Below are 26627 nucleotides of genomic sequence, written 5' to 3'. Positions count from 1 at the left end.
CGTAACTCTAAACACCAACAGACTTATCCTCATGTTGCATGTGCTGCACGGTAGCATGCATGCACGTGTTGAAATGGTGCCGCTGCTGTGCCCTCAGGGGTCTTCCTCTCGTCTTACATGAGCCATCGCTGCTGACTGACGCCTTCTTGTGTCAGCAGGGTCACAGCCCGTACAGGCTTTTTCTGGTTGTGCTAATGCACCGAGGTTGAGCACCGCTTATTTTAATACATACTTTCTTTTAATTTCACTAGAAATGTCTGTCTCTATTCCACATGTTTTCATAACCAATCCCATTATGCCTTTGCCCAAACTGCACTGCTGCCTGTCAGGAAATGTGAATAAAAAAGATTAGATTGGGATCTCCGAGTCACTGAGAGGATGACGATGTATTTCTTGGAAAAGACATGTACAGGCTGGATCCGTCAGGACAGTCATGTTTACTTGGTCGCCTAAGTTTTAGAGACTAATGGATTTGAAAACAGTACAGCTACAGTGAGGAGAGAGAGAAATGAACTTAAAGGGGACCTATTATGAAAAACACATTTTTTCTTGCTTTAACACATATAAAGTGGTCTGACCTGAGCCTGCCAACTCAGAGAAGGAGTAAAGCAGGGTCTGTCCACCCCGCCCGGAGGATCCTTCCAGTGTCATGTGACTTCTACGAGCCGTTCAGATTTGCGCATTTTCGTTACGTAAGCAAAATGCAAACCACGCCTCGGTCTCCTCCGCTGCTGAAACCACGCCCACAACTAACTCCGCCGGCCGGAGCTTCCGCCATTGTTCCGAAACAGGGTGTCCTGTGGCTGTTTCCACAGCGAGGGACAGTAAACATTAGGTTTTGCATCAACATTTACCCTCATAAAAGGATCAGTACCAACAGTACAGACCCGGCAACTGCACACGAGTCAGCGGTAAGTGACGTTAATTTTTTATGTTATTTATATTTGTCTACAAGTATGATCTTTGCATGGGCTAAGTATTTAGCTTAGCTCCGGTGTTACCCGTTAGGTAACACCGGAGCTCTATTAGTAATACATTTTTTTCTGTTTATGGTTTCAGATCTTCCAAGCACCTGAAGCTGTTCAACGACACCTTCAGAAGACGCACGGTCCTTCCTTGAGCCAGCAATAGTGCATACATGTTTTTTTTTTTTTTTAACAATAAAGTTGCCATTTGTGAACATTCAGTGTTGCGATTTCTTTACAGTTGACATGATTCATTTGTCTTGTAACATAAGAAATGAAATGATGAAGTATCGGAGTAAAGAACTGTTAGTGTGAAGACGGGGTGACCCGTTCCCCTCTTCAGGTAACTAAAGGCTTTATTTATTTTATTCCGCGTTACACCAACGCAGAGCCTACGGCGTAGGGTACGCATCGATTTAACGCAGAACCGTAATTCAGGCTTTAAGATCCGTTTACACCGTGTCATAACTGCATGCGAGCGTCCGACTATCGCGTCGAGCTGCGTGACATCGGACGCTCTCTGTCCACACTGAAACCGTTAAACTCGCGGCCAGTTAGGACAGTCCAATAGAAAATAAAGCAATGGAATTGATTTTGTCGCTGACGCTCGCTCGCATGGGACACGCTTTAATAGTGTACGCAGCCGCTGCTCTTCTGCCCGGAGCGAGGCTTTGTGCCCTCCCCTGCTACACGTCATTCAGGCAGCCAATCAGTACAGAGCCTCATTATCATAGCCTCCCCGCCCCTCAGAATCCCTCACAGAGAAGGTTAGAAGCGGTAAAAATAGAGACCTGGCCCAGAGGCTGAATTTCTAAATTATGTAGAAAAAACAAGCTTTAGATTGTTTTTAAGACATTCAAGGCCTGTTTAAAATATACATTAAATGCCATAATAGGTCTCCTTTAACTGATTTACTGCAACATTCATTATCTTGGATATCGTGATCATACATGTAGAGATACAGTATGAATGTCCTCACAAACACTCCTGTCTTCTTGAAACAGGACTACATAGAAACGGAGCGACTGCTGGGTCCTGACAACGTCAACCAGGAGGCGTTGCGTTCGTACGCCCGGGAGGCCGCGGACTTCGGCACCAACTACCAGCTGCCATCCTTGGACTACGCTATCAACCACTACGGGCAGTCGGACGTGGCCATGTTTGACTTCACCAGCATGTACGCCTCGGAGAACGCCGCCCTGATCCGGGAGAAACACGGACAGCAGCTGCTGGTGGCTCTGGTGGGGGACAGCCTTCTGGAGGTACGGCGAGCCGCGCTCACCTGTCCCGACAGTCACCTGTCCCCGTGTGTTTTATGACCGCGTGATGTTCTCCACTTGCAGCCCTTCTGGCCGATGGGGACGGGCTGTGCTCGGGGCTTCCTGGCTGCCTTCGACACTGCTTGGATGGTGAGGGGCTGGACGCAGGGAAAGAGCCCCCTGGAGACCCTCGCCGAGAGGTAAATGTGGTGATGCTGAGAGATGATCAAACCCCAACAGAGAAAAGGGCCAAACCCTTTGAACAATGGCACTTTTCCACTAGCACCTACTCGGCTCGACTCGACTCAACCTTTTCTAGTTTCTGTTCCATAACAATTCAGCACCCGGAGCAGAAGTAGGCGGGTTGGAGTGAAGCTGCTGTGACATATTTGATTGTGTGATCTAAACGAAGAAGACAACACTAAAGATGTAGAACCTGGAGGAGAGGATATATGTGCTGCTGGGTCTGTGGCTTGTGTTCGATATCAAGTTAAAAAATGAGAATGAGAGAAGCTTCAAGTGGCAACGCTTTTTAATTTATTTTAGTTTGTCTCGGCGCTGCTGAAAAATCCGTTGGTAGCTGAGCAGCTGTGAAGTGACAGAGCTCCTGGTAGATCTGGTCGTTCCTTATGGCCCGTCTAGATCCCTTTTTTAATTCTCTCCTCAGCCACCAGGTTTAGGAACATCTGCACCTCAGAGTTGGATCACCAAACAGACTTTTGCTGCTATTACCTGTCTAATAAAATGAACCAGAAGCCGCCGTCAGAGTCTCTCTTTCGCTGATTTCCGCCTCCTGACTCAGACGTCTGACTCCCAACCCCCCGACCAATCGGTGGACTGTAGTGTGATGACGTCAGATGTAGTTACAGAAAAAGTATCTACTCGGCACGGTTGGACCCCTATTGGAAAAGCGCAAAGGTGAGTCGAGTCGGGCTGTGTGGAAACTAGTGGACTAGTGGAAATGTGCCACAACTGACATCCTACGAGCTCCTGTCCTCCCAATTTCCTCATCTTCTGACAGTTTCTTGATGCCTCTTAAAGAAATTAGGAAAACCAAACAAATTTTTACAATTCTATCTTGTCTAAATGCACAATAAGTTAAAGCAGCATAAAAGACTCTCTTGCATGTCGAAAAATCAGTTTCATTTTAAGGAATATTTTCTTTTTAGGAAGCATCATCCTGCTGCCACGTATCACTTTCGTCTTGTGACAACAGGGTATCACTTACAGCGCTATGTCAGTGATGACACACGCTCACAGAGCTGCTGAGGCCGTCAGAGACTGACTGAGCTCAAGCTCACATGAGTAATCCTGGGTAGCATCGTGACAGAGACTGAACCTCAACGCCTAGCTGTAGTTCTCTAAAGCTTCACCTGTCCTTGCACACACATCTACCGGCTGCAGTAACTGGGAATGTTGAAGCTCTTTCTTTAACTTCAAGTCTGACCTTTTGTCCTTGTCTCTTCCCAGGGAGAGCATTTACCGACTGCTACCTCAGACCACCACAGAGAACATCAGTAAAAACTTTGAGCAGTACAGCATTGATCCTGCGAGCCGCTACCCCAACCTGAACTCCAGCTGTGTGCGTCCACATCAGGTCAGTCCAGCGCTCAGAAACCAGCGCGTGAACAGAGTTTAGCTTCGGTTGAAGTTCAGGGTCCCCCTTTTGCCTTACAAACTCCCTAAACGTTCGTAATGGCATCGATTGAACAAGGTTCCTGAAGTATTCCTCAGAGATGTTTGTTGATGATCAGATGTTGACGTAGCTGCTACAGACTCTACTGGACCGACAGCACTCCTGCTTGGTCTCAGTGAGCCTGTGTGGATTCTAGCCTCGTCTTCACGTTGTAACAAACATTTGTGTTTTATGTTGACGTTTTTGAACCAATCTGGCGTCTCATCTTACCTCTGGCATCAACAAGGCATTTCCACTTAGAGGACTACTGCTCACTGGACAAGTTTTTAATTTTAAGACCGGCCTCTATAAGCCTTGGACGTGGCTGCGAAGGGAAATCTCTGCAAGCCACAGCAGTCCGTCTGGCATCAACATCCATTACGCATCCAAGGTCACTTAAATCACCTTCTTCCCCGCCTGATGCTCAGTTCAGACTTCCGCGGGTAGTTTTGGCTGTTTGCAGTCCTGAATGTGTGGATCTGCTGCCAGATGGATGGGAAGATGGATATGGAAACTAATGAAATATTTCAATACATGACTGAGAAGTTTGGTTTGTGGTTGGAGTCGATGGACTCGCCTCACCTCCCTTTAAAACCAGTCGGTAAGGATATGAAATAGTTGTACTGTGACTCTCAAGCATTTCATGAAGACTTTACAAAACTGTCTTTGGGGAAAAAAGGTCTCATGTCTCCTTCAAATCAGAGGGATAAAAGAGAATTTCACCATAATTACTTTACATAATACATGAATATTTTCCGTATTTGAGGAAAAAACATGTTTTTAAAACTTTCCACAGTGGCAGAGAAGCAGCTTATTTTAAATCAACAAACAAGCAAAAAAACAACGTACTAGCAAGCACAGACTTGTTTTGATGAGTTCTGACTGCACTCGCTGTGTCGTAAGATCAGATCTGCCCTCCCACTGTACTGATGCACATCAGCTGCCTTCGTGCAGGAGCAACAAGGGGCGCTTGAGGCAGAGCTCTGGCATGCAAAATTTTGTTATGAAAATAAATGAACTGAGGAGGTTATTTATCCTGATAAAAAAACATGCAAAAATATGGCATTTGCTTGCATAACTACTGTACTGAACAATGGCTCTATGCAGTTGTGTCTTAACTCATGTACACTGTCACCTAAATGTGGATGCCAGGTGTCTTCCATCAGCTGCTCAACTTCCAGATGCTTTGAAGTGCAGGAATTTGTGATTAAAAAATAGTGTCTGTGTGGGGCTGATGACCAACATCCACTTCTCAGATCCACACAGAAACTGACTGGATGATTCTGAGGGAGGCTGGTTCAGCTCCTACTTAAGCCTGTTGGGAAGCTTGTTGAGTTATTACATGAAAGTTTTGCTTCAGTAAAAGCATGAGTTGTTGATTTAGGTTTACCCATGTATTAAACGGTCGGTCAGTCCATCCATTAGATGCTGATCTGGATCTTAGTCGCCTTAAAAAAAGAGCAAGTAACCTTCTTTCTCACTTTCCTTGTGCAGTATGATTTGTTGTTATGGTTTCTGAATATGCTAAAAAAGGCCTCAGCTCCTTAATATAGAGAGGAAACGTATTATTCAAACAGGAATGTTATTATTCTGTCTGTCATCCTTTTCTTTTACATCCTTCAAGGTGCGTCACCTGTTCATTAATGGTCAGCGTGACTTAAGTCAAGTGGAAAAAGGGCCGACGGGGAGATCTGTCAACCTGTCCAGAAGAGGTACGTACTTCCCAGACTCCACTCACGCCGTTACAAGTAAAGCAAGTGAGCATGGGAGACGTAGAAGACTTCCTTTAGTCCTGTTGTACAGTGAGACCCACCATATTAAACCTGGCTCATGAACATGAACCTCCTGAGACCTGGCGTACACATGTGAACATCACACTTTGTGTTGTCTATATAAGAATTTTTAATTCTTTAACGGTGGTCAAAAGCAACAAGAAAAAAACTGCACCAGGTCTTAGGAGGTCAGTATTTGTTGGCTGATTAATAAACATTTAGTTATTTTGCATACTGACAGAATGTAATGTCTCTGGTGTGAAATGCCTTGCTGGTGGTATAATTGAGTGGCTTCATCAGCCGTCTATAAAGGTCTGGTTCTGTCATCTGCTGTCTGACTCGCTCTCAGCTATACTTGGACTCACGAGGACGATGGTCGGTGCCGGGCCCCCGCTCATCTCCTGATTTATACCTGCAGAGTGTTCATGCTAAAATTATAAAATGCGGACTGTATTCGCCTGGAAGTACCACTGGACAAAATAGTGATGTACTGGCTGCTGCCAGCTCATGAGATGTGACTTTACTGCAGGTTTAAAGCTCCCTGGCAGCATTGTAAAGGTGACCCAATCAACCAGGGGTCAACACAGGAAATCATCTTCTGCTTCCTCTTCTCTCACACCAACTACATTCATGTCCTCATTCACTACATCCATAAATGTCCTCTTTGGACATCCTCTAGAGCAGGGGTATTCAACTAGATTCAGCCGGGGGCCACATCTGCAAAAAGACTGTATGGAGAGGGCCGCACAATTTGAAAATGTGGGGGTTCAAAATTTATTTTGCACTCAAAGACGAAGACTTATGTATATATAATACATTTGTATTATACATTTGAATATATCTAGTTTACATATTAATTATGTATTAATTGTCTCCAGATTTAGTCATTGTGAATGTTAAATATAATATTCAGATAAAGAAATATTATTTTGAAGGCAAGTTCATTTTGAAACCATGCATTGTGCAAACTTAATGAAATTGATATTGACCTACTTTTAATGAAACAAGCCATAATGACAAAGCACCACTTTCCACCAAGACTTCCTTATTTGAATATTATATTAAGCATTGAGCACAACCATTTTAGTCCATAGTAGCCAGTTATAAAAATATTATGGGGAAAAAATAAATAAATAAAAAATTCAACAAACACCCCCTTTTTTGAAATATGGCCAGGGGCCACATAAAAGCTCCTGGCGGGCCGCATGTGGCCCGCGGGCCGCATGTGGCCCGCGGGCCGCCAATTGAATAGCCCTGCTCTAGAGCTCCTTCCTGGCTGTTCTGACCTCATCATCCCTTTAGAGATGTATTCACTCTCCCTCCTCTGTACATGTCCAAACCACCTCAGTCTGGCCTCTCTGACATCCAGAACATCTCAATGTGTTGTCCCTCTGATGTCCTCTCTCCTGACTGCTACTTCCAGCTCCCCCTCCTGTCTTCTCCTCGGCACCACAGTCTCTAAACCACACATCTCATCTTGGGTGGCTCTCATTCACACACATGTATTATGTCTTGCTGGAGCTAACCTTCATTCCCCTCCCGTCCAGGGCATCCCTCCACCTGCTCCCTGCTCTGACTACAGATCACAGCGTCATCTGCAAATAACTGAACATGACGAGTATCAATAACCGTGACTGAGTTAATAATTCTGTTCACTGGACTCGTGGCATCGTGTTCGACATGTTTCCAGAAACTCAGACACACCTCATTTCAGACATGGCTGAACGATTGTACAGTCAAGAGGGTCAAACATGCTTGGGAATCCTGATCATAAACAGCGTGGGGGTCTGCACTGACCAGCTTTATCTGAGCAGACAATGTAGTCGTTTAGAGTTAAAGATGTTTTGATGACAACCTGACATGTCAAACAGCGTGCGTATTCACGCGCTGAAAGCAGCTTTTAAATCCTTCTGGATTTACTTGGGAATATGCTCCATTAATTTTAGCTCATTTTTAGTTTCCGACTCTGGAAAAACTGTTGTTGTGGTTGCTATCTTGTTGTAAATGACGCAAGAAAAGAGAAATTAAACTGAAAAGTTTGCGGGTCATTAATCCAAAAGAGGAAGCTAAAGGTGCTAAAAATGGAGCTTAGAAATGCACAATTTATTTTCCACTCTGCTACACTTAAATACATGCAGCTCCATCTTTTTCTTTTTCCTTGAAATAGTGCTGGTCCGAGTTTTTTGTTATGTCAGGTCGCAAAACTTCTGTTGTTGTTTTTATAGTGGACACTTTCACAAACACCCCCCCCCCCCAGGGCATTGGTTCAACTGTAAATCCTGATGTGTGAAAGAAAACTCTTATGCATTATAAAATGTTTGAAGGTGTGCCACTGCTTTTTCTAGGAAAGTCTTTTCTGTTCCCTGTCCTGCTGCTAAAGTTAGTCTGCTTAAGCCTAAGAAGGTGGATAGCTTTTTACAATGTTGTTTTTAAATTTTCCTCCAAGTCACATGGCTCAGGTCCAAAAGAATCTGCAGTTTTCACATTTCATGGTGTCAACACGTCCACTTCCCAGCCCAGACAGAAATAAAGCTCTCCGGGGAGGACGATAGCCTTCCTGGCACGAAAAGGGCCTTTCCTTTGATTTGACGCAGCCGTCTGAACAGTATGACCGGCATGCCGTTCCCTCTCGCGCAGGGTCCGAGGTGCGGCCCAGCCGGCTGCTGACCTGGTGCCAGAAGCAGATCCAGGGCTACAGAGGCGTGGACGTCACCAACCTCACCTCCGCCTGGAGGAATGGCCTGGCCCTCTGCGCCCTCATCCACCGCCAGAGGCCCGAACTCATGTAAGAACACACACAATGTGCCCAGGATGCACCTGCCATTGTTGTTCAGGTGTGGGTAACTTCCTCTTGGCCTATGAAGTGTCAGATATCCTGGCTCTCTGTAAACGAGCAGGGTTGAATCTAATCCTGTTCTAAGATGTTTTCTTTCTTTGTTACTGCAAATATCCTTTGCAGTCTTCAGCAGATATTTTCAGAGCCGTGTGTCTCGTCTTTGGTGGATGTTTAACTGATTTCCTTGAGTGATGTTCAGGTTTACAGCTGAATGTGAAATTGCATACAGTCTCAATACTAATCAATAATCCGACTCATAAAGCAAGCTGGCAGCTGACGTGCTTCGTCCTGAGCACTTTGTTTGGTCTGCTCTTCACCGTTTGTTTACATACAACCGAGAACGCTGATCCAAGATCCACAGTGATGCCTGTGAATGACTTCATCTCTAGTTATTTATTTAGCTTCATGCACTCGTGTCATCTCAGTGGCTGCCAGATTACACCAACCAATGTTTGTTTTTTCTTCTTCGTTTCTTTTTTATATTACTCAGACTTTGTTTTGGCCGCATGAACCTTTTCCAGGAGCGAGTCTCTCTGAGGCCCTGCCCATCTCAGTCACGTCACATTTAACATCTGTTAACTGCAAGTCGTCACAAAAATAGACGTTTCTGTTCGTAAACACATCAGTTATGGCCTTTAATCTTGAAACCACTTAAAATACCTAGAAATGTGAAATAATACATTTTTGGAACCACACCTCATTACGGAACCAGCTGGTGGTCGGAGTGAGAGGGTTGGGTATAATTAGAGTCCTGGAGTTGGTAGTGACCTCAAGCAGACATGGCAATGTTGTCTAGCACAGAAAAGATGTTTTCCCCTCATTATGATCATTTTCCTATTATAACTAATCAATTTAGTAGAAGCACAAACAAACAACTGAGTCCAACAAAGGAAATCATAGTACCGCTCATACATGTCAATATCATACTGATCAATATGGATCAGTTGTCATCAGGATGAAATTATCGGCAGGACAGTTTAGGCCTTTCATAGTGATTGTCGTGTATGATATTTTAAAAAAAGATGAAAAATGAAAACTTAACGTTCCTCATACCTCCCTTCTTTTTTTCAATTTCAGTGACTATGACTCTCTCAACGAGGAGGACGTGGCGGGGAACAACCAGTTGGCGTTTGACGTTGCCGAGCGAGAGTTCAGCATCCAGCCGGTGACGACGGGAAAGGAGATGGCTGCAGAGGCCGAGCCGGACAAGCTGCTGATGGTCCTCTACCTGTCCAGGTTCTACGAGGCCTTCAGGAACTCACCGAGAAACAACAACGGTCAGTCTTGACTGCCGTAGACACAGAATCACAAGCTTGACCCTCTTATTACCATTTACCCCAAATAGATAGATTGTTTTTCTTTCTTTTTTCAACACAGATTTAGTAGTTCCTAAAATAGGTGTTATTATGTCAGCTCTTTTCAGACGGTATTTCTTGTCCTCATCTTCTCAGGACTAGTAGCCATGAACAATACTGTATTTTTAGACAGTTAACTTGGGTATAGTTGGTTATGTACCGAGTGAACATCCACCAGAGGTTTAATTATGGAGCTGAAGTTACTGAACTAATAAAGCTTGTAAACTGTAGCCTCATAAGCTGTCATAGATTTCTAAGACTTGGTCTCTCTGACTTCCAACCAGAGTTTGACATAAGGAAATGATTATCGTACAAAGTCACTCCAGCGTATTACAAAAAGAATCTGGTCCTGCAGGAGGAAACGGGAGGAAAAACTCTCGGGCCAATTGAACTTTTCACTCACTGAATGCAAAGCTTCCCTTTTAACCACCAAATATGTGAAATATTTTACGCCCACCCTTTAAAAAAACCATCACACTGTAACGGCACAACAGACCTTTCAGTGAAAAGTGAACTGAAGGTGGATGGTGCCTCAGTGCTGCTGCTGCACGTTTTAATTTGCTTTTCAAACCACCTCTTAGTCAGTTTAAAAGCGGACGTGTCTGCGTCTGTGACATGAGATAGTTGCGTGTTACACAACTGCGGTGAGGTTAGTCCCTGCCAGAAGCTCGACTGGTATGCCTGCTATGTTTGCAGCCATATCCAGTCACTCCACGTAACTCCGCGGCCCTCATCCACGCAGCCTCGGCAGGATACGGACGGTTCCACGTGTCCAGCTTTATGTAAATGTCATGTGACAAACCTTTGTCACTCTGGATGAAAATGTGGGGACTTTTCACGTTTGGTTTAAAATTCCCTACCGTTTTAAATTTAATTTGGTTGTATATAAGCATTAATGAATGTATAAATTCACAACTTGGTCAGGTTGGACACAGTAACCTAACATTCTTGAATAAAATGCACGATTTTAACAAGGATTATCCTTTTGAACGCAGATTTTCAGAATAATTTGAAGGAGTTGGATGCGGTTCACCTCGTTACATCCACTGCTGACGATATGTAGATCCTCAATTTTAGCTCAAAGATTTATAGCAGTTTAGTGAGGGGGGTTTTAAAAAACCTGCGGATAGTCGTGCAAAAAAAAAAAACACGAGGAAGAAGCTCTGATTGTGAGTTATGCAAACAGGCACCAGGATCAATGTTTTGTCTGTTGGGCTGATGTTATCTCTGTGTGTAGAGGTCTACTAACTTCAACATTTCAGAGGCAGTGAAAAGCTCCAGGTGTTCAGACTCTTGTTATATCTCCCTCTGCCTGTTCATGAATAGTGCGCTTTTTTAACTGAAAGATTAACTGAAAACAAGGTCACTTCTGTTTTTCCTCTCACGCCACATTGTCATGACCATGAGGTGGAGCTTTCTTTTAAATCAGTCTTGCACTGCTATTAAACCATCTTAATGCTTTTAAGGGTTTTTTAAGGATGCTCTTTATGTATTTAACTATTTGTGTGTCTTTCTCTTAGTTTGTAAAGGAGCAGATGAAAATGGTGAAGAGTATCCGTACAACACCAACCACAAGCCGGTGCACCAGCCCAGGAAGAGGGTTCCCAGGGTAAACACACACACACACACACACACACACACACACACTCCTCTTTCCTCCACCAGTCACTTCAGTGGAGGTATAGGTTTTTCTTCCTGACTGGAGATCCATCTGACCTTTTCCTCTGACCAGTTCCTCACCCGTGCATCGAAACGTCAGCATTAGATCACATGAGATAAAACACAAAGGTATCATACATCACCTGGCGGGTTATCTAATCATCGTTCTCAGCTGTCAGACTTTGACATGATACTTTACATGGATAATGTTCATATACAATGCAAGTAGTTTTAGCTGCAGTTCTTGTTTTTAAGATGCTTTCTTTTTGTTGACCTTAGAGACTTCCACAGTTCTGACAGGTTTGCCACTTAAGTGCGGTGGTTTTAGTTTCATTGTGGCAATAACCCAAGACTTATTTCCCCAGAGACAAAGTGTATTTGATCTTGAATATTGATTTTTTTTTTTTAGTTTTTTTTTTTTTTTTTTTTTAAACAATCTAATCAAGGTATTCTGTCTGGATTTTGAAAGGGTAATTCAGTTTGTGAGTGGATCTTTTCTGTGACAGGATGACAAGAAACAGGAAGAGGATTCTGTAAACAAGAGACAACGGAGGGGCAACAATTACCTCTCAGAGGTAGGTTCAGGAGTTAATCAGTGGTCTTTTGTGTTTTCAAACGGGTAAGGAACCAGGAAGTGTGCTTACAGAGCTGCATTTTCATTTCTTATCATTTCTTCTAATCCCATTTTCCTGTCTGGCCACAGTTGTCCTGCCACAGTGCTCCCCCTGTTGGTGAGGACGGGGAGCTGCGGGAGAACAAGGTCCGCTCCATGGCAACGCAGCTGCTGGCCAAATTTGAGGAGAACTCCTCGACGGTGAAGGTGCGCACCAAGGTGAGAAGTTCACCAGCTGAATTACAGATGAAGTCTAATCATGGATAAAAATGTCAAATGAAATATAACCTTATATTTCATTTGAATATGTTCTTAAACCTGGAGATATTTTTATGGACTTTTATTGTTTTACATCTACATGTAAAAAACTTCCAATCCATTATCTGATCTTCTTTTGAAGATCTTTAGATTTTACAGTGAAAAATTAACTCAAGAATACTTATTCTTTTAAAATTTTCTTTTAGATATCAGTGAGTGTTTGTTATTCGTTCTTGAAATGTTTTGAAACCTGCCAAACTCTTTCCTCGCCTGTCCTTTCCTCTTTCTTACCTTGTCCCAGTCTGATGAGGACCTCTCAAGTCCATCCCTTTCTCCTCCTCTGTCTCCTTCCACCACCTCACCTCCTCTCTCGGAGGAGGAGGATGAGGAAGAAAAGGAGACAGAAAACCCCCGTTTTGCTAAACCCAAAGACCCTCCCGCTCCTCCTGCTCTGTGTCCTCCTCGCCCGAAGTGGCAGGTATGCTTCTCTCCGCTACTCGCAGACTCCTCTGCAGGATGTCTCTCAAGATTGATTCCAGAAATACAGATGAGCACCACAAACATGTTGATTATTTGTTGTGAACTCTACACTTCCTCTTTCTCCTCCTCTCCACCTCTGGTGTCCAGCCTTCCGTCTATCTTCGCTTGCTGGAGAATCCCGGTACTGTGGCTGATCAAGCCGGTTTCCTCTGTTCCCCTCAATCATCTCCCTCTCCGAGCGGTTACAGTCGCTCTCCATCACAGTCCCGATCTAAGAGTCCTCTAACTACCAGTCCCTCTCCAAGCTTTGGTGTCTCTGAAAGCGTCTGCCCTGACGCTCCAGGTGGTTTCTCTGCTCTGTCTGATTGTGGTCCCGGCCGGTCCTCTGAGAGATCAGAGGAGACTCTGCAGCAGGTGACTTCCATCCCACCTCCGAACACTATTTTCTTCATAACAGCTCGCTTCCCCATCCCCTACCAACTTTGATCACCACTTGCTTTTCCTTCAGAGTAAATGCCAGAGATTGTCGGCCAGGGAATTTTCAAAGAAGAGTATCAAGGAGAGAGCTGTGCTCCTCTCTAACTCGTTTCACGGCTCCAGTAAACCATCTGCTCGTCTTCCTGTTTCCCAGGTTTAGTATCGCAGCAGCTGCCGGCATGAAAGTGTTCACACTCCTATAATATAGTAGCTGAGGCTGCAGCATCTTCATAACTGCTTTCATTTACTGGATTTCAAGTACAAGCACATTCAATTACTTTCTCACATTTTTCATCCTAAAGATGTTACTTTTCAGTGATTTACTTGGTTGAGCAGAAGCATTTGAATATATATGCGTGCGACTGATTGCATATTATAGCTGGTCTTAACATATAAGGGCCCAACACCCTAAACCAGAAACATTTCCACCTTTGTGTCTGTGCTTAATTCCTCTACTTCCACTTCATCAACTTGAGTAGTTACTTCTGTTTTAAACATAAGGAGGTGAAATGGCATTGAGGAAGAAACACAAGCTTCTGCTCTGTAAATGGAGAAATCCTCTTTAAACACAGTGACTCTAGTTTTTTATTCGGTCTGTCAAAACAGTTTCAGAGGAAATATATAGCTTTAAAACAGTGAAAATGTGACTCACTGTAGTCTTTACAGGCTGCAGCTAAACTGGGGGCTGTAACAGCTGGCGGTGGAAATGTCTACTCTGGACCTTTTTTATTTTTTAATTCACACTTTTTCTATATGATGAGCTGACAGTTATCAAATGGCATCCTTGAACTGATTTTTAGCCACAGTCCCAGTAGTCTTTCTGTTGGGTTTGAGAAAACCAGCGAAGCTTCTTTTGACGCATTTCTAAGTTTTTCTTTTACAAGATGATGTTAATTATCCTGTAATTTCATCCCACTCGGGGTTTGACATCTCTCTGGCTCCCTTCTGTAGATGGAGTTATCTGCATCCTCTCCTCCCTCCTTCCCCTCACCTCCTCCTGCTCCTCCTCTGTCTGAGAGCTTCACCACCCACCCCGGGCTCTACCCGGCGGTCCACCCTGTCCCTGACCCCGCCGCCCAGGCTGGTTTCTTCTCTGTCCCGCTCCTCGCCCCGGGCCACAAGGACAGGACCCTGACCCGCTCTCTCGCCTCTCTGTCGTGCTCCGACTCGGAGCAAAACTCTCCTCACACTAAGTCCTCCACAACCGATGACAAAATATGTGGTGGGGGTTGCTCCCCTTGTGACACAGAGAGTCTGGAGATCTCCGTCAATCGTGACGGTCAGAGCTTAAACGAGGATTCACAGACTCGAATGGAAAATGAACGAGGGAGAGAACACAGAAGTCCTCGGAGAACATTTGATGACAGGAAATTAGCTGAAGATGAGCAAGTGAAGGTAACAGGCGTCTGTTGATTGCAAAGGCATATTGATTCGGCTTTAATTATGCGTTAGTGACCCTGACACTATTTGAGTGGAAACATAGGACATGTAAAGTTTTTATCTTTTATGTAAAACATAAAAGATAATACATCTACATCTTATGTAGTTTTTACAGCAATCCTAAAACATTGAACATTGTTTGGTTCCCATACTTCATGTTTAATAGTCTGCCATATTTCATATGTCAAGTTTATTTGCTTTGGCAATACTTTTATTGGTAAAGAATAACAGCTGCATCTATATATGAGAAATTTCATAAATAGTGTGTTTTTTTTTAATTATGACTAGCAAGCAACTTGAAGTTCTGCATTTGTAGCACATCTTCAATAAATCCTAAAGTTTTGGTTTGTAAGTGATGCTGTTTATACACTAGGAACTTTGTGGGGAACAACACACAACGTTAGACCTTGTAAAATGTAGATTACGTTTAAGCAGGACACAAACATTTCTTTGTGTGAGAGCTTATATTTATGTAGCCGCGTGTTCAGCACAGTCTAACATCAGTGTCATGCCTGTCTGTAAGTGTGAATCCTAGTACCAGTGATCATCTCTCATGTTCATTCAGCGCGCTGCGGGCTGTGACACCGACCACATTGAAGGAAACGTCCCCAAATCAATAGTTCGCTCCGAGAGCTGTCCCACCGGAGCTCCTCGTTACAGTAAAGAGGTACCAGTCAATACCTCGGTCCTAATACAGCTCTGCCTTTTCTAAGTCAATCATGCCTGTTCTTCTTTACCCGTCTTCCTTTTCCTCTTCTTTCATCATCACTGTTGCACTTGGCATTAACTCTAGCGTACAGTTGGAAAGGTGTCATCGGCCATTGATGCTAAAGCTCAGATGCTGGCCATCCTCTATGAGACAGACCACAGGCCCGGTGGCCCGCCGGTAAGATGCATGCGGATGCCCAAGTTCGCTTTAACCCAGAGTTTGTGGTCTTTTTGAAACTAAGCGTGCGCTTCAGCTCACCTGTTAAACTATCAGCCTTGCCTTTTAGGAAGGTGTGTGTGTGTGTGTGTGTGTGGTGAATAACCCAGCTTTTGACCATTATTTGCCTTTTCAGGCTCTGGTTTCCAGGTCTGGGAGTGTGTAGGGTCCGAACATGGAGAAATATGATACCTCTGCAGTAGGGCTGTTCGATTAAATCGTAATCGCGATTATGTAATTAGAACGATGTTAAAACGTGAAAATCGTAAAATCGATTTTTCACTTTTTTTTTTTTTTTTTTTTTTTTTTTTTATATCTTGTCTGCACACATATTAATGATTGATACCATATTAATGATTGATGGAAATACCTCTCAATACCTGCGACAAGTGCCCCATCGGAAAGGCTCTTTAGTGTAGGAGGGGGCGTTGTAACAAGCCATCCTCAAGCCAGATGCGGTAGACCGGCTCGTGTTCCTTGCAAAAAACTTGCAAATGTGAACAGCAAATGTGTGACTGACATTACACACCTCTACCTCCTTCATGGGTTGCATTATTATTTAGCATGCAAAGACCCAGTTTAGTTTAATTAGAAAATGTCTTGTTCTATTTAATTGGAAATATAACTTACTGTATGTTTGCAAGTTCTGATTTGCTGATTTTTTTTTTTTCCAGAGATAAAACTTTATATTTTATTATATTTTTTAAAACTTTTTTTCAACTTATTTTACAGAGTTTTGCACTTTATTCATTCATTTTTGGTTTAATAAGAGCAAAGTTTGCACTTAAAGCCCAATGGGGCAAATGTTCAATAAAAAAACAACATATTTGAAATAATTTCTTTGCCTTTTGCAAATTCACAAAATAATCGTAATCGGATTTTGAGAGAAAAAAAATCGAGATTTTATTTTTGGGCAAAATCGAACAGCCCTACTCTGCAGGGGGCCAGCTTTGTTTTTGTGGAACTTCTGCACCTTTGCATGCAGTTATCACTAATTATACCAAGGTCTGTGTGAATACTCGATTCTGATTGGCTGGCGCAATGATATTAAAGATATCAGGCAATTTGACCGAACTTGTTTTCTAGGTGTCCATTAACACTTTTAATGGACACCTAGAAAACAAGTTCGGTCAAATTGCCTGATATCTTTAATATCATTGCGCTGGATCAACTGCCAGGTGGTAACCGTCCTAGTTACTGGAGAAGTCAACACTGTGTCCATTGCATAAGGACCTTATGGGACGGTAGTGATTGTCCCAGGTGTTAGTCAGACCCTCAGGTGTTACCAAGGAAACTGAGTTATGGCTTGGCAAAAAAACTTTAACTAACCAGGTTACAACGGCTGCAGACGAGAGAATAAATAGTCCGCTCAGCTGTGGCTTGTTATAAAACTAATGATTTCAACTGAAAACACATTAAAGCATTGAAGCAATTGGCGGAGGCAAACCGTCCTCTGCTTCGCGTTGGTTAATGGACTTCTCGTCGGGCATTATCCCTTACCTGTAACACGCTGCCTGCTTAGTCATTTGAGATGATCCTTTGTTTCCTGCTACCATTTTCTGCAGTGAAACCTTATTTTATGTTTCTCAAACAACTTGAACTTCATACAAGCTCCACATTTCTCATTCATTTGTGGATGCCTTGAAACAGCTCTGGCAGTTTTTACAAGCACAGAAGCTTGTGGTGATGGTGTGACTCGCTCCCTATAATCAACTACTGTGCGAAACCAATATTCTACATTGGACCGTGGTTTTAGTGGCATGAAATACCCCGGGGCACCATTGTTGTTGCGCTGCATTGTTTGGATTTAAGCACTAAAGCAACTCCAACCAGGTCCTCAACTGGTTGGAGTTGGGGAGGTGGTCATGGTCTGGAAACTGGTTTCCCACAAAGCATCTTTGATTCATCAAGGAGCTAACAGGGAACTTCTGGAAGGGATGTGACTCGATTCAAGTGCCATTATATGGATTCAGGCCACATTTGGTGACTTGGTATGTAATGGGTTTGATATATCAGGAGAATCTGCTGACCCTGGTCCGGGGTTCTAGTTTTGTAAGTTTTGAGAAATAAATGTTGACTGGAAAAGCGGTTGGAAAAATGCAGATCTGTCTGACCAAGAAGTGTGTTTGAGTTGATGTGTTCCTGACACGGATGATAGATTCTCTGCTTTTGGTCTCATTCACCATCCTGGGCTCCCTCCCCTCCGTTCGCTCTTGATTTAACTTGGTGTGCGCTGCTGCCGAGCGCCGACATCAGTGGCTGAGTTTAAATTAAGTGTTTACAAAGAGTTCCAACTATTCCTGCACTGAAACGTCGAGGAGCTGAGTGGAGAGCCGGTGCCAGATGCAAAACAGCAGAAATACTTACTTGATGACGGCCCAGTCTTGTAAATCCTTTCTGTGTTACATGGTACGTTGCTAAGGCTGCTCTGTTGTTCTGCCACCTTGTGATCTACTGACACCACGAGCTACAGTCGTGGTCACGGCTTAAAAATAACTGTCTTTATCATTCCTTAGTTGTTGCAATGCTCAAAAGGCACAAGTTGTTGATTTTTCATGTTTCCAAAATGTGGATTTCCGTGACAACCAGACTCATCAGAAATCTTCACTGCTGCAAACCTTTCCCAAAGCTTCTCTGCAATCTTAAAATTCATCCTGACTGTCTTGCTGGAGAAAGGAGACACTTGTAGAGAGGATTCCTGGAACTTGGAGATTCCTGTGGTATCAAGGCAGCAGTGTAGCTCACTCATCACCTTTCTCTGCTAACCGGGGGGTCTGTGTTACCGACTCAATACTGACCCATTCCTTCGTGTTGCCGTCTAACTGCTGCTCTCAGAGGTTCGTTTTGTACGTTGTTTTTGTTCCTCAGGCTTCTCCTGGATTCAAGCACCCCTGAAAACACACCAGAACCAGCTCCCGGTAGGATCTCTAATGCTCTCCTGGTCTTCTGTCGTTCCCTCAGTGTGTGGGCCGTAGAAACTTCCCTCCCGGGATTGGCGGCAGTGACGTCTGCCACTTCTGCACCAAGCGGGTGTACGTGATGGAGAGGCTCAGTGCAGAGGGGTTCTTCTTCCATCGCGAGTGCTTCCGCTGTGACGTCTGCAACTGCACCCTCCGCCTCGGAGGACATGCATTCGACTCCCGAGAGGGTGAGTTTGCCCCTGCTTACTTGTTGTCTTTTAGTTGTAGTAGTACTGTATCGGATTCTCTGGGACTGAGTCCAATGTTTAACATGTCCTTTTAAAGGACATGTTTGCTCTAGGCTCAGATGAAATATCATTAAATTTGATTTTTCTTTCTTCCTTTACAGCAAAATTCTACTGTAAGATTCATTATTCTCAGCGCCAATCCAGCACTCACCAGGGCAAGTTTAGAAGGAGAATGGTAAGAAACTTGGCATTAGTTGTGTGCATCACTGCTTGTTATGTGACCTCAGCAGAATGTGTTACTGATGAGTTGTGTAGCAACTTTCAGTTTGACAGAAAAACTGCTGAAGTGTGAGAACACCTATCAACGCATACTGCCAAGTGAAACATATGGCACATGAACTGTGTTTCAAAGAGCATCTTCATAATAACACATCTTTGGTAAACCACAAAATCCACGTCTGTAAAATGAAGGCAAATTTTCATTCCACGTAACGTTACTTAAACCAGTCTTCAACGGACGCCAGCTTTAGTTTAGAGGCAAGTCTCCAACCATATACTGTAACTTGACTAGCAGCTAACAACTCTCACCTGCATGAATCTGTTTCACCAAAGATGTGTTATTGTGAAGATGCTTTCCGATACAAGATTCACGTGAATATTTTTAATTCAAAAGGCGTTTGTCACCAAAAAGCAACAGGAATTTTTGTGGGCATGACTATTTACAGAACTAGTCATCATTATATAGTGTTGTTTTGTAGTCCTCTTGTCGTTGACTGGTGGTTGCACACACTCTGCATGCAGCTTGGAAGCATAAATGCCTTAAACACAACAAATGGGGGGAAAAAAGAGAAACTTGAGCAGAAGGATGTTCCTCTACATGGAAATGCATCATCAGACACTGTTTTATCAACATTTTGAGTAATTTTTCTTTTGCAGTATTGTAAGATGTCTCTGTTGTTGAAAAAGTGTGGCAATATTTGTGATGAGGTTGCTACAGTGACCCCGAAGTGTAAATCGCAAAACCAACTTGGGAAGGACAACGGCATTCAGCTGTTGTTTCTTTTGCCGTTGTTCTTTATCTGTCGTCGTGATTTGCACTTGAGGGCCACGTAGATTGAAGGCTTACGATGTCTTTTTGCATCGTAGTTCTGGACCCATTTCATTGAGCAACTCTTGTCTTTGCTGCGTTAAAAGGTTGTGCTGCTTCTCATTTAGTTTCTTTTTCCCTTCTGGATTTCTGCAGGAAGACCAAAGCCACGTCAGGCCGTCGCCGCTGGACAGCGGGATCTGCTCCGCCGCAGGCAGCGCCCAGATCCAGCCCCCAGGTACCCTGGTTTCCCTGCTTAGGCGAGGCCTGAGCTGGCCGAGGCATGCTAGTCGGGCGGTGTGTGCGTGGCCTCGACAGCTGGGGGGAAGTGTGTGCGAGTCTTTCACAGCTGTGGGGTCCCACGTCAGGAGCCGCTCCCATGATTTTGTGTTCCTGTTTGAGCTGCTGAGCCTGGGCTGTCCTCTGCTCTGCATGATGCATGAGGTTTTGGGACAGATCTACCAGGAGCACCAGCTGGCCTCGCTCCAGCTCCTCGGCAACCAGCTCACATAAGGGGACTAAGAAGGTGCCGGTACGGGCCGGGTGGCCTCACAGAACTGAGGTGGATTTCTTCTCTTGTGCGGCCCAAAATGTGTCAATAAGAGCTTTGTAGAGAGTAATGCTTTTGACACCTGGTAATAATTGTACCTCCAACACTCCAGGCATCCATTCATTTTGGTTTTAAGTATTTGAAAAAGCAGTATTACTATTGTTTTTTTTAATTTTTTTTTAATAATTCAGTGTTAGAAGCTGCTTTACTTAATTATCTTGCATTTAGTGCCTGGTGTGAACCTTTTCCCTTCAAGGCGGACAGCACATGAAGTCCATCTTACGCACACCGGTTATTGTGAATATATTGCTTATGTGGCTCTCCGTGACTCCAGACTGCTGGTAGCGAGTTCACCTGGTACGTGTTTGCTGACGCTGTTGTACTCAGTGGTGTTGCACACAGTTCAGTGGTCCAGTTTTCATGCTTCACTTTTGAAGTTTAACGGTAGTGTTTTTCTTTTTTACAACAAAAAAATTCTGTCCTCCAGCTGGGTTTTAAAGTACACGAAACATTGTGTTGGGGACATTTAGGAGCTGGAACAGTCTGAACCCAGAAAACCATCTGAACTGTGGTTTTTGTTTTCACTTCACTAAAATGATGTAAGGCCGTTAATGGAGACTGACGACCGCATGCTGTGTATTAACTGCTCAACAGAGATGTGCAATGGAAATGCCAAAACAGTGTCCCCACCCCCTTTTTTTTATTTTTTATTTTTTAAACATGTCATTTCAGGAATACATACTTGTCAAAGGAAGTTTTAGTGTTTTTTATTTGTTAAAACGGTATACTTTTCTTTGACAGCCCATTATTTATGTTTTTTACTTCATGAAATGATTTTACTTCTAAAAATCTTTTTTATGTGTATGCTTTCTCTTAGATTAATCCTAATTATATTTCTGTCTAACTATTCACTTTTTTCTTGGATTATAAATCTAAAATCTGTTTACGTTTGTTTTTGGACTCGGAGAAAACATCATTCACGTTGTTCTTCTCATGATGCGGTGCAATTATTTTGTAAGCTTTAAAACTCTTTTTTGTAATATTTCTTACAATGGCTTCTTGAAATTCTCGGTACTTTGTGCATTTTTCTTTCCATCTTTCATCCTCTTGCCATCCCTTCGCTTTCATTTTCCTTTTGCCTCGTTCACTTCGTTTTGTTCAGTCTGTTTTCAAGTTTCCACTGCTGCATCCTCTGATTGGCTTATTCCTGCCAGCGAGAAGGTGACGATTGGCCAGCTTTGGTCATAAGATCTTGTTTGTTGCTTTTGCATTGGCTGCCTTTGTAGCTCTGCCCCTTTACCCCCATATTAACCAATCATGAACCAGCAAGAATGCAGCATGCTATACACTTAGAGGTGTCATGTGCAGCATTGTGCAACGCTTCATACACTAGCATACTGAATATTATTCTAATGAATTGGTTCCGTTAATGCTGTTTTTTTTTCTCTTCTTCTCAAATATTCAAGGATTTAGTTTCCATCATATCATTCATAGTCAATAAATCTCCCGAATAGACCAACACCAAGTGAATTCTGTTTTTTTTTTTTTTTTTTATGGCTACCCTTAGTGGGACTAATATTCTATCCTCCACTTTTGGATGACGTAATGTTTGGATGTTGAATAATGACTCCAGCTAACCTTGATGGTTTCTCTATTTCTGACAAAATATGTTAATTTTGACAGTTTTAGTGATACAATTTCAATAGGTTTTGGGAGGATTAGGTAGAAGCTTTCTTGTTTCTGGTACAACTTTTAGTTTGCATCACCATCTGGCTATATTTGTGTGTAAATAACATTCCCCAGTTGCTGATCAGGAAAGGTCAGACTTGGGCTTAATGGCACTTTGGTTGTCGACTCTGTCCTTTTGGAAGTGTACAATATAGATTAACAACTAAAGAACAACATAAATACCAACGTTTTTTTTCTTTTTTTTAATCAAATCCTTAGTTCGGTCTTTTCTTGGGATTTGTTGACTATACAAGAACTCCTCAGAAAAAGTGGAGCCTTTAGTGTTCAGAGCTTCTGTTAAAGGGTTAATTGCACACATAGCACCTTGTCGCTTGTTGGTTTGTAGCATAATCCTTCCATTACCTTTGCTCTCACATGGTCCGGGATGACCTCTGACCTCTGCAACCCTCATGCTGTGCTTGCTCGTGCCCCATCACCAAAATCCACCTGAACGGCCTCTGAATTGGTGTTCTGTCTGTGCCGGCGGCAGCCTCCCCTCCTCTTAGGCCCAGTTTGACGGTAACGTGTGTCCACATGTCTGTGGTTCCCTCTGTTTCAGAACGAGGCCTCCCCACCTCTGCGCCGCTCTCCAGGTCTCTTTCATGTACTTCCTAGTTGTTGTTTTGCACACTGCCAGATACATTTTTGTTGGCTGTACAAATAATGTTTTGTAGTTGTTTATATTTCGTCTCCAAGCAGCCTGTCAGCTTATTTTATTTTCCCCCCCTCACTGATAATTTCTGTAAAATTGCTTAATTTATGATATTTCAACGCTGTAAATATATTCAGAAATAAATCCATTTGATTGCATTATTTATTTGCGTTGTTGTTTGTTGCCAGTCGGTTCAACTGCGTCACTTCAGTCATTCCTAGCTTTTTTTAAGTTCTCAAACATTTGGCATGCAAATGGAAAACGGATGTGTATATATTTCCACACCTTTAGCACAAAAAACATTAACTTTGTCAAACGCAAATCCCCGTTTCCACCTCTGTTCTCAGTTCACCTAACATCACCCACACCGATCTTGTTCTGGATCACAGCTTTTACCATTAACGCACGCTTTGTAACATCTGATCAGAAGAAGAACATTGATTAGCTTTAAATGCTGCTAAATAATCATCTTCACTTGACTATAAAGGCACAAAAGCAAGAACAGGCCCTCGTGCAAAAGCTTAACTGTAATCTCAAACTGTCCCGCTGCAGAGGAACCATTAAAGACTCGAGTCCACCTGAACAGAACTGAAGTGAATGTCGTCAGCGCCTCCTGTCACCTTCTCCGTGGGCTCTGCTAGCGGGTCTTCTCTATCCTTCTTCTCTGATTTCTGTCACTTCTCAAATGTCTTGTGAAAACCGGTGAACCAAACCAACACAAGATCGTTTAGAAAAAGTACAGTTTTCTGTTTATCTAACGGCTCATGAGAACATTTTCTTTGCTGTGACCAAGTGGAATCATCTCTGGTAAGACTCTGTACATTGTTGACTTCATTACTCTGCGAATACTCTGAAATATGTGATCTGTTGGCACGTGAATGAGACCAGCACCGCTCCTTGAAATCAGCTGTAGATGTATTTTTAAATGTGTAAACAATTGTTTACCCAGCATGTGTTGATCCCAGGTGTAGAATCTGCTTCATTGTAAATCTTTTTTCTTTTTCTCCTCAATATGTTTGCTGGATAATTTTGAAGTACCTTGGATCACTGTATACTTTTGTATCAGACATATTAGAGTAACTGTGACCATGTGCATGACATATGTTAGTTGTTATCACTGCAACTTATTTTAGCTTTAGTTTAATACCACTTAAAACGTCATTCCCACATACTGTTGTTATTTGCAGGCGGGGCGTCCAGCTTGCAGTCGGATCAGCTTAAAAAAGGTCTTGATGGCGACCCAGAAGAGACAGAGATGGCGGTTGAAGCTCTCCATGCTTCCTGTATCGTCGGACCCACAGAGGGAGACGGCACCAGGGCCAGAGGCCAAAGCCAGGACGGCACCAAAGGTCGGTCTGGCTCCTGCAGTGCTCCGTGTGTTCTGACGTTCAAGTTATTAAAACAGCAGGACGATTAGTTTGTTTCTCTTAGAGATATTAAAAGATTTAGTGGAGCTCAAATGAGTTATTTCTTGAGGACATGATACTCCCCGAGGGAGAACTACAAACTTGCTGAATGTTTTCTTGTGACTCTGCCACACTGATGCTGACATATTACAGCTTTCCCACCCACGTTCAAGTGTTTGTTGTTTTATCTCGACAGTAGAGAGTTCCTCAGCCACGTAGCACCGTCCACGCTCTCGTGCACACGCAGGAGCAATGCAAGTTCAAATACGTTGTATATGAGGCACCCCTCTTGTTTGGTGCTAGAGAAACTAAAATATAAAATCTTGTTAGTTTTAATATTCGGCATTTGAGGGAATCTTTAACCCTTTTTCCAAAAGTGTTACTATAACACAGAAAACTACACGCAGTCGCTAAAGTCAAGGGACGAGGTGATACAATATTACTTGCAGTTAAATGGAATTCAATTCCATTTTTTCAAAAATGTCTTTGGCTTTTAACATTTTTTTTTTATTTAAAAAAAAAAAAAAAAAGATTTTGTTTTTGTAATCCTATTTAAATTGATTCAATACTTCCTATTTTTATTGCATTTCACTAAAGAAACACAAAAAACTTCACACAAAAAAGTAAACGTCACGTCTGTGAATGTGATTTTTGTTGTGTGAAATTTGTGAAATTTGATGGTGACGCAATTATCAGACGACTGACTCATAACTATTAGTTGGACAAAAAAACGTTTTTATTGACTCTAATGATAGAAAGTGTTAATTGTGATCATCTGGTCTTGTGCAAAAAAGGAGGTGTGCCTTCCTCATTTTTTTTTGTTTTCTGCAGGTCAATCCAACAGCAAACACAATCATCGATGGAAACGGAAGATTCGTGCAAGTGAGTGACTCTGTTTTTGTGGGGCTTCTGTGTGTTGAGCTTTAAAGTCTCTGTCTTCAGAGACTGTACTCATCAAAGTCTTCAATGATATTCATCTGAATAATGATGCAGGCAAATCCTCTGTTCTGGTATTACTGGATCTCAGTGCTGCATTCGACACAGTTGATCATAACATTCTTCTCAGCAGACTGGAAAAGTGGGTGTGACTTACCGGCACTGTGCTTCAATGGTTTAAATCTTACTTGCAAGAGTAAGATTGGGACCGGCGGGCGCGTCAATTTAAAAGTTGAAAAATCTGAACTTTATGCAAATGAGCAGCGGCGACGCCGAGGCGTCGTCCAATCACAGACCGGGATTCCCGGAGCGAGAACTCTCAATGCAGATTGTACTTTCATGTAGACACAAACGTACACTGATTCACATGCGTACAGGAGCAGAGCTGTCACTAACACACTTATTTTATCAGGAATTAATATATTTCATCATTACATTTTGCTGGTTTGACTGCCGTTTTACCTGAACTGATCACGTGAAACATGTATCTGATGGGTGAGGAGCTGGATGGTCCCAACGATTTTATTTGTTACATTGATCCAACGAAAAATAATTAAAACCTGTGCTTATTAATCACAAAACACAGGTTAAACATCATGACCAAATCCGCTCCGACCCGGTGTGTCAGTGATCAGCGCAGACAGACTGCAGCTTCGCCTGAATTATGGTTCTGCGTTAAATCGACGGTGTAGCCGACGGCGTAGGGACGCGGTGCGGTGTGCGTCGCCACGTACCCTACGCCGTCGGTTCTGCGTTGGTGTGACGCGGAACCATAAATCAGCCACCGGGAGCAAGTGCTCGCTGGGTTGATGTTGATCCGCGGACCAAACTTGTTAAGGAGCATCAAACTCACTCTTATCTACGCGGAAATAACGCTAAAATATAAAGAAGGCGTCCCAAAGTGTGATCTATGGTGAAATAGGAAAATTAAGATGTGTACGCTATATGTGTAGGCTGTTCCCACCGTTCCCTTCAGTTCTGCAGCGCAGCTTAAAACCCCGCCCATCCCCGCCCCGCTGCAGGCACTGACGCTTTCAGTGTGAACGCACCAAGCGGCGAGATGCTGGCGTCGGGACGCCCGTGACGCTTTCAGTGTGAACGAGGGGTAAGAGAACCAAGATCACATGTGGGGTTCCTCAAGGGTCCATTCTCGGGCCGCTTCTATTCAACATCTATATGCTACCCCTAGCTCAGATTATGGAACATCACAACATTTCCTACCATACTTATGCCGATGACACACAGCTTTATATTTCAGTGTCACCACATGACTACAGTCCCCTGATCTCATTGAGTAACTGTATTCACCAAATCAATGAGTGGATGTGCCAGAATTTTCTCCAGCTAAATGCAGAGAAGACAGAGGTGATAATTTTTGGCCCTAAAAATGAAAGGGAAAAGATCAG

General features: G+C 43.2%; 1 protein-coding gene across 10 annotated transcripts in view; it reads left to right on the top strand.

Moving 5' to 3' along the window:
* mical2b (microtubule associated monooxygenase, calponin and LIM domain containing 2b) overlaps positions 1-26627 on the top strand; it is a 69563-nt gene that overhangs the window by 28070 nt on the left and 14866 nt on the right. For 6 of the 10 annotated variants that reach the window (XM_061721182.1, XM_061721179.1, XM_061721183.1 and 3 more), the window contains exons 8-27: positions 1970-2227; positions 2309-2424; positions 3695-3821; positions 5524-5611; positions 8309-8456; positions 9585-9784; positions 11383-11471; positions 12028-12096; positions 12225-12353; positions 12694-12870; positions 13020-13286; positions 13381-13503; positions 14301-14744; positions 15355-15456; positions 15583-15675; positions 18676-18862; positions 19024-19097; positions 20106-20187; positions 24067-24228; positions 25117-25167. In XM_061721182.1, coding sequence (XP_061577166.1) covers positions 1970-2227; positions 2309-2424; positions 3695-3821; positions 5524-5611; positions 8309-8456; positions 9585-9784; positions 11383-11471; positions 12028-12096; positions 12225-12353; positions 12694-12870; positions 13020-13286; positions 13381-13503; positions 14301-14744; positions 15355-15456; positions 15583-15675; positions 18676-18862; positions 19024-19097; positions 20106-20187; positions 24067-24228; positions 25117-25167 — 2986 coding nt within the window. The remainder of the gene's footprint in view (positions 1-1969; positions 2228-2308; positions 2425-3694; positions 3822-5523; positions 5612-8308; positions 8457-9584; positions 9785-11382; positions 11472-12027; positions 12097-12224; positions 12354-12693; positions 12871-13019; positions 13287-13380; positions 13504-14300; positions 14745-15354; positions 15457-15582; positions 15676-18675; positions 18863-19023; positions 19098-20105; positions 20188-24066; positions 24229-25116; positions 25168-26627) is intronic. The other 4 variants (XM_061721185.1, XM_061721186.1, XM_061721188.1 and 1 more) reach the window with 4 other exon arrangements.

The sequence above is a fragment of the Cololabis saira genome, chromosome 5 (genome assembly GCF_033807715.1).
Source record: "Cololabis saira isolate AMF1-May2022 chromosome 5, fColSai1.1, whole genome shotgun sequence".
In the NCBI taxonomy this organism is placed as follows: domain Eukaryota; kingdom Metazoa; phylum Chordata; class Actinopteri; order Beloniformes; family Belonidae; genus Cololabis; species Cololabis saira.
This window is presented reverse-complemented; position numbering and strand designations above follow the sequence as displayed.